At 38.2% G+C, this 7,726-nt stretch overlaps 1 protein-coding gene across 2 annotated transcripts; it reads left to right on the top strand.

Annotated features, from left to right (window-relative positions):
- The first annotated feature begins 840 nt into the window (after positions 1-840).
- On the top strand, positions 841-3,763 carry LOC146582042 (uncharacterized). Of its 2 annotated transcripts, XM_085247936.1 has the most exons (4): positions 2,079-2,470; positions 2,618-2,668; positions 2,760-2,897; positions 3,008-3,763. In XM_085247936.1, the coding sequence occupies exons 1-4, from the start codon at positions 2,348-2,350 to the stop codon at positions 3,140-3,142; spliced, it is 447 nt and encodes a 148-aa protein (XP_085104062.1). In that variant the 5' UTR covers positions 2,079-2,347; the 3' UTR covers positions 3,143-3,763. The 2 variants fall into 2 exon arrangements, 1 of the variants encoding a protein (XP_085104062.1); XR_014888733.1 differs by lacking the exons at positions 2,079-2,470; positions 3,008-3,763 and adding an exon at positions 841-1,040 and having other exon boundaries at positions 2,760-2,831.
- The last annotated feature ends 3,963 nt before the right edge of the window (positions 3,764-7,726 follow it).

Below are 7,726 nucleotides of genomic sequence, written 5' to 3'. Positions count from 1 at the left end.
GAGGTTGTCATAATTCATGCATGAAAGGGTTAATTCATCATAAAGCATTATTCCTCCTTTGTATGTCATTTTATAAATACATATATATGAATATGACTATGATTATGACTATTACTGGCAGTGATAGCTGTACATGTTGTAACAGTAACAGATGGATAAACATATCTGTGTTTGTAAATGACATACTAAGGAGAAACAATGACACATGCATGATGAATTAAGCACTTGCTAATACCTCACTAATAGTGTGAGTGATTAGTGACTCATTAGTGACATGACAGAACTTTCCTTTCTGACAAGGCATATAGTTGGGGCTGGATAAGCTGACCCTTAGTTATAACACAGTCGACCAGGCTACTGGGGGCTTTCCATGATGCACTGAGTCTTTCTTATTCACTCAACTTTTTTTTCACTCATATGTGTTCATAGACCACTCTACATTTAATCACTAGGTCTTATTAACCTCTGACTCTCTTTTGCAGCATGTCTTTGTCCCGTCGTCCTCCCCTCAGGCAACTGAGTTGCCCGCCTCTCCCTAAACGTCGTTCTTCCTGTTAAAACTGAGCTTTTCCTTCCCACTGTCACCAACGAACTTGCTCATAGGGGGTCATTTTATTTTGGGGGTTTTCTCTGTTTTCTTTTTATTATTGTAGAGTCTTTGCCTTAAAATACAAAGCACCTAGTGGCAATTTATGTTGTGATTTGTCTCTATATGAATAAAATTGAATTTAACTTTTTTAATTCAGTCACCATGGTCACAAAGTTGTTTAAATGTTGTTATTAGTTGGTTGAAATCTTGATCCTAGCAATTAACTAATTTCAAGCTGTAAAATAGTCAAACCAGAGTAACCAGGTAAACCATAATACATGACCTTTATATTGTTTTTTATTGTTATTTTTGTAGTATTCAGCTCCTGCACCTTCTCAAACCTTCGAATCTTCAAATACTGTGTGTAATGTGCAAAAACCAGCGAAACCCTAAATAATTCAGAGGAGTTTCCCTGTGAAAAGCGTGAACCTTATCGACAACCACGTCAGTGGTAAGAGGCAACACCCCCACACATCACGGCCCCTCTTTAACATCAACATTTTAAGAAAGTTCCCGTTTAAGAAATTCCTAGTCACACATCTTCTAGTGACACATCTAAGCGACACAGAAACTGTGAGGTCACCGAAAAATGCTGAGGAATAGTCTGACATAAATATATACATATCGTTAGCTTCATAGCATAAGTGCCTAAGTCATTGACTTAGTCAAATGACTTAGGCAATTATGCTATGAAGCTAACGATATGTATTATTTGTGTGTGTGTGTGTGTGTGTGTGTGTGTGTGTGTGTGTGTGTGTGTGTGTGTGTGTGTGTGTGTGTGTTGATGATGACAGGAGCTAAAGAGAGAAAAAAAAGGAGGGGTGCCCATATCAGTTTCCTTGACTCTTCAAGCATGTACTTCCTTTTACTTGATGAAACCTGCTATATCTGTATATAACTCTCTCAGTCTCTCTCTCTTCTCTCTCTCTTTCTCTCTCTCTCTCTCTCTCTCTCTCTCTATACACACACACACACACACACACACACACACACACACACACATATATATATATATATATAGATGTATATAGATACATAGATAGATAGACACATTATTTCCTGTCTCTGCCAAGTGGGACACCACATCACAGTTCCATCCTACCACTTATATATTTTGGTGTCATTTGCAGTCATCTTATTGGTTACATTTGTTTTTGTCAAAAGACCACCTGCACCAACCAGTGGAATTTAAAATGTAGTAACCCTCTGACACAGAGAAACAACACATGCATTTGATTTCTCACTATGATGTCAGCTTTCTACATATGAGGGCTGTGAAAGAAATGATAATAAAGCTGGTTCTTTATACTGGTTATTTATAGATAAATTGCATCACCTCCAGACCACATGCAATACACTGCACCAAGCCTGTGAAGACAGCTATGCTCATTTTGCATTACACAAGTTGTAGCTTTTTACTCGCTAAACCAAATGCAAATAAATTCATAAAGTAAATGTATTTACTTCATGAATTTATTGTTTACAAAAGTTGAAAGATAACAATCTGTCTGCAATACTGAGACAGAAGTGAAACTTTGGGGCGCTATTTTGAAAAAAAAAACAAAAAAACTTTTGGCATACAGTAATCTTTTTTTAAACGGTCGCATCTCTATGAAAAAAAAGAAAGGTAATTTTACGTAGGTGTGTATGGGGTTTCTTCCGCTTTCCTCCTATAAAACGCATGGGCAGAGGTGCTGATCACATCAGTGTTACAGCTGAACGACGCTACTGAGGAAGAGAGAGAGAAGCTGCTGCAGTATGATGAAGTGTGTCCTTGTTCTCGCCTTGTTGCATTTCTGTGTCAGTGTTAAGTCAGACACTAACTTGATTACTGAGATCATACATGGACTCGAAAGTCTCAGCAAAGTCAACTTCACATATGTAAGTACTCGAAATGTTTATCGCAACTTGTTATTTCACTCGCAGCACTATGTTACAAAGTGTACCGTGGCTTCACTGATGTTTATTACAATGTTATAATATTCCGTTCATAATGCAATTAACTGATTTATTTTTCTGTTTCTTCAGAATGGTAGTGCGACCATTAAAGTCCCTGCAAGATGTTCATCAAAAATGCCCGTAAGTTAGGCCCATTATCATCTCCTCAGATGATAGATGCATTACGTTTGTTATGATAAATGAACTATGCCTTATCATTTTACCATTGCAGCACAATTGTTCAGGTGTGGTCATTAAAGAACTGGAGAAACTTCTCAGCAACGTGACTGTGCAAGAAGAGGACGAACACTATATACAAGAGCTTCTGAAAAACTTGAATATTCTGCCACATCGTCACAATGATGCCAACGTAAGACAACCAGAACAACTCTTAACAAGATCTGTTTAGATCAGCTTGTTTATGTCAACATCTCCATCCAGATGACATGCAATGTAATAGCTTCTTTTTTCCTTTTCCAGAATCCCAGTTGCTGTATGAAAGCTGAACACATGTCCAATCAAACCTTTCGTTTCTACAAAAGCTTCTTCAAGAAACTGAACACCAGAAAAATCAGAAAAAGCACAACAACAGCACCTCAAGTGAAGGTAGCTTGAGTCCAGGAAGTTTTCCTTCCTAACCCTTGACGTATTAACTTTCCAAATTTCAAATTCTGAATATTTAAAAAAAGCGCTTCCATATATTTATGTATTTATTTCATCATATTTATATCTATTTATTTAAAATTTACTGTTTTGTATGCAACTGACGACCTTACCTCCCAGTGATACTGTTGTAATATTCACCATGTGAAAATAGTATAGAGAAAGGAGTGCACTGCTGTCTTCAGTAAATTAACTTGTCTATACTTTATTGTCTATTTATTTATTTATTTATTCAACTAATTAGTTTGTTTAAAAGCCTTTATTTAAAACATGGTAACAGTTGACTATGTAACACTGTTTGCTGTTTTGCCTTTTCTTGTCTTTTTTTTTTTAAGCACTGAGGTCTGTGGTTTTCCTTGAACTAATAGTGAAAATTTTGTGGAATAAAGAGTTTAGAAACAAAGAGTTGTCTTTCTGAGATTTACCGCCTCCAGCTGAGAGAGTTTACGAATAGAACATTTCTGAAAACTTTGCAGTGGCCGTCTCTTCTTTTATAAAAGGAATTATTGAGAGAAATAATACTGTGGGTGAACACTGACATGTATGCTGCAGTGTCTAGCTTGACATCATGATGCCAGAGCTGTTATAAGCCTTAAACAGTCACAACGATATAGAGGTAGTTCTAACTGGTTTGGTTTGGTTTTAACTTGACATTGTACTTTTTAATGATAACACTTAAACTAAAGATCGCCCATAGACTACCTAAAACCTGGTTGTTAATGCATCACAATGAAAGTCCAGTTTGGAGTGCATATCACACAGCATACTCATTGCCATGATATTAGTCATTGAAGTGTAAGGTCATTGTTCGAATGACAGTGTTACCTGTCAAGAAGTCTGGTAACGAAATCCAAAGAGATGTGGGACCATGGGGACAGGTAAGTAAGTAAGTAAGTAAGTAAAACTTTATTTATATAGCACCTTTCAAGATAAAAATCACAAATTGCTTCACAGAAGCTAAAACCTAAAAATAAAAATCAACTAAAAGCAAGTTTTAAAAAATGGGTTTTTAGCTGTTTTTTAAAAGCGACCACTGAGTCCACAGATCTCAGGCTCAAAGGGAGAGAGTTCCACAATCTGGGGGCCACAGTTCCAAAAGCTTTGTCGCCTTTTGTTTTCAGCCTCGTGTGTTGGACAGCAAGCAAGCCCTGGTCACATGACCTCAGGGACCTGCTGGGAATAAAGGTAAAGGTTTTAGGAGTGCTGCAGATGGATTGTGGGCAGTCTTATTCTGGGCGCACATGGTGCACTCACCGATGTACTCCCAGAAGTCTCTAGATTAGGCCATAAGTGCCACTGCAAAAAAACGAATGGTCTGCTGGACCCCAGACAATTATGTGGACCTCCTCTGGGATCAGGTTTGTTTTTTCTGTGCAGATTGGATGAGGGTCTCGATCTCCCAGGTAAGAGACCCAATGACACATGAGGAAAGTAAGATCACTTCATCTTCCACAGGGGCATCAAGAGGAGCAAAGTGCCGGAGTCTTGTTTGTTACTGTGATCTGATTTAAACTGCGGCAATCTATGCATGCATGGAGTGTTCCATCTTTTTTCTTTACAAAGAGTAGTGGCCAAAGGAGAAGAAGATGGCCAAATGATACCTGCTTTCGTGGAAGTATTTCTCCATTGTTGTAAAGACAACCAGTGGGGGGAGGAACACCAGGTAAGGCATCTATGGCACAGTTGTATGATCTGGGGGGGAGGCAAAGAAAGAGCAAGGTCTTTGCATAAAACATTTGCATTTAAGTTTTTCAGACTGAGAGCAGATCAAGTTACTAACTAAAAAAAAAGCTTCTCTGAGTGCCTTTCCTCCCAGCATCTCTCCTCAGCCAGTATCCAGAAATTCACTGAATAATCAGCCACACTAAGTTTACAGATTGAGCTGCATCAGCGCTGGTTCCCTTAACAAAAATACATTTCAATTTATTCAGTAATTCAGTAAGTTAACTCTTCTCTGGCCTGTGCCCATAATAAAGCTCTGCCTTGCTTCAGATTAGTTACAAGCGCAATCTAATCAGAGGCATACATTCTAATGAACTGTTTATATACCAGCATAGTGTTAGAAAGCCCTAGGCCTTTACTAACTCATTCGTGAAAGGCTCTGGTGGGGATAATGCTCATTCCGGAGGCTCAGGGGGCTGTGAGGTGTCAACGGAGAGGTTGGTGAAGTGGGCAGAGAGAATGAGGGGCCCTTCTCAGGAAACAGCAGAGGTCAATGGTGTAGAAGCAGCAACGGCAGTGGTGAGAGGAACTGAAACAAGTGGATTCTGACCAAACAACAAGGAAGGGCATCCAGTCAAAATTAAAATGCCTTCTGCTGTGGTGACCCATTGGGATCATTAGTAGTACTACATCTTTAGGTATGAGTCAAACTATACACACAGTACAGTTTTATGATCGCTATGTTTTATGTATTGTACACTATAGCAGTTACGTTCTGATGGCATCTGCATGTATAACATTTAAGACACAATTTTACACTTTTTAAAAATTAATTAATGATTAAAAGAATTCTGGTGTAATTTATTTTGTAAAAACTCTTAATGCTATTTACTTAGCATTTCATATTACAAAGTCGTAATAAAGGTTTATTGCTGATCAGTGAGTCAGTTCTCATGGCCAGGTCCTTAGATAATACCACTCTGTCAAAGGCTACTGGTTTGTCACAGAAACCCACAGCCCGTACCATTGATCCTATGACGCATACATAGGTTCAAATGTGTAGTCTCGCTTATCATATTATAATTTAAGCACAATCATTTCCAAAACCTAACCCAGTTATTTTGGTGTAACTCAACCACTAACAAAGTGAAACCACTGATTCAACCTTTTTATAACAACTGAAATAATGATTATAGATGCATCACAGAGTACATTTTTACCATATAAACCTGGTTTAACCCTGTCAATGTTAAGCCAGTTGTTAAGCAATCAGTAAAGCTACTTTAGGCTACTTTGCTGCAAAGAGTTGCCACATTTATTAATAAAATTTTATCTATCCTCATCTTATAATCAGTCTCATAATCCCTCTTGTAAAATAAGTGTAAGAAAAAAAAATATTGCAAGTATAGATGATAAAAGACTAATTAAGAAGAGTGGGAAGGGATGTGTTGGAGGATAGAAGATGCAGAAAGTTCCCCACCCCCATTTAACTCGGTGAAAGGCATAGTGGGAAAAGCATGACAGAAGTGCCTCTTTTTTTAACTTCCCTTAGAGAAGTAAAAGTTAACAAGCTTGCATGGCAGGCCACAAAACACGCACGCACAGGCATGAAGTTGCACAGACAGGCATGTCTGATAAACACGCAGGGCTGTATCACACATGCACTCACACTAACACACAGGAGTGTGATAAGAGGGCTGGGGGTTTTTTGGCTTCCTAAAATGGCAGTTTTTTTGTTTTGTTTTTTGCTCTTAGCCATCTTACTTATCGCTTTTGCATATTTTGTGGGTCATCACCAAGCAAAAAAAAAAAAAAAAAAAGGAACAAAACACTCTGGAGCCTTCTCACGACTTCAAAAAAAAAAAGCTCACAACTTTAAAAAGACTTTAACCCAAGATCTCATGATTGAAAACTACATTTCCTTAGGTTCCCACAAGAGCACATCAAGATTGCGAAAAGGAGATCTACAGATGACTTCTGCTAATCTAGTCTCACACATTTTTAGTCACATCAGGTTTTCTGAAGAGTAACTTAGTGACTCATTATATTGCTAGAAAAGACAAGTAAGATAAAGAGGTTATCGTGGCACTTGTCACGTGTGGGAAATCACACAGTACAGACAGCAGCAACCTTGGAGTGGTGTCTTTGAAGTATACATGAGTTAGATGAGTAGCAGGTGCACCTTTGAACACAGAAAACCAACAGAGGAGGATGCAGTGAGAGAGAAATGTAGGCAACAGTGCACCTCAACTTGTCTATTTATTCTCTGACCCTTTCAACTCTTACCCCTGCCTGTTGTGTCTTTAATTTCCTGGCAGCCAGGCAGAGAGCCTGAGCCTCAAAAGAGATGAGAAAGGACCAAAGGAATACACTTAAAATATCCTAATCGAAATGATTTGTTTTTAAATTAGCCACCCGTGAACTAATACTAATATATGGATAATCATAGATAATAGAGAAAAGAAAGGACCTCAGAATTTGATTTATCTACATCGATTTGGGGTCAGTTTAAACAAAAATGGATATACTTTAAAAGCAAATATACAACTAACATACTTCTTTATCTTAATGTGACGAAAGAATGCAGAAAAAAATCTTTATCAGGATGCTGCGCCCGCATTTCTTTTCTTTCTCCAACAGGTGGCCTCAGCGACCCAATGTACTTGAACGGACCTTGCAATGATTTTATAATCTACCTCTTCATTTGAATAAACTTCACCAGATTTAAATAAGACTCTGGAAAATAACTACAGCAAGGCTTAACGGGGAACGGGATGCGTGATGATTTTCTCGTGAAACCTGTTGTGTCATAAAGCAGTGACCGAGATCGGTCGCCAAAGGGACACAGTCACGCGCTTTCTTTCCCATCGCACT

The sequence above is a fragment of the Mchenga conophoros genome, linkage group LG2 (assembly GCF_057382185.1).
Source record: "Mchenga conophoros isolate Kocher_MC1m ecotype Shallow Benthic linkage group LG2, M_conophoros_male_GT1.1, whole genome shotgun sequence".
Lineage (NCBI taxonomy): Eukaryota > Metazoa > Chordata > Actinopteri > Cichliformes > Cichlidae > Mchenga > Mchenga conophoros.
This window is presented reverse-complemented; position numbering and strand designations above follow the sequence as displayed.

What these genes read in the sequence shown, in the direction of transcription:
- LOC146582042 (XM_085247936.1), top strand. Translation starts at nt 2,348, where the DNA reads ATGATGAAGTGTGTCCTTGTTCTCGCCTTGTTGCATTTCTGTGTCAGT. An exon ending in GCAAAGTCAACTTCACATAT is followed by an intron (nt 2,471 to 2,617) that starts GTAAGTACTCGA and finishes CTGTTTCTTCAG; the next exon opens with AATGGTAGTGCGACCATTAA. An exon ending in GATGTTCATCAAAAATGCCC is followed by an intron (nt 2,669 to 2,759) that starts GTAAGTTAGGCC and finishes TTACCATTGCAG; the next exon opens with CACAATTGTTCAGGTGTGGT.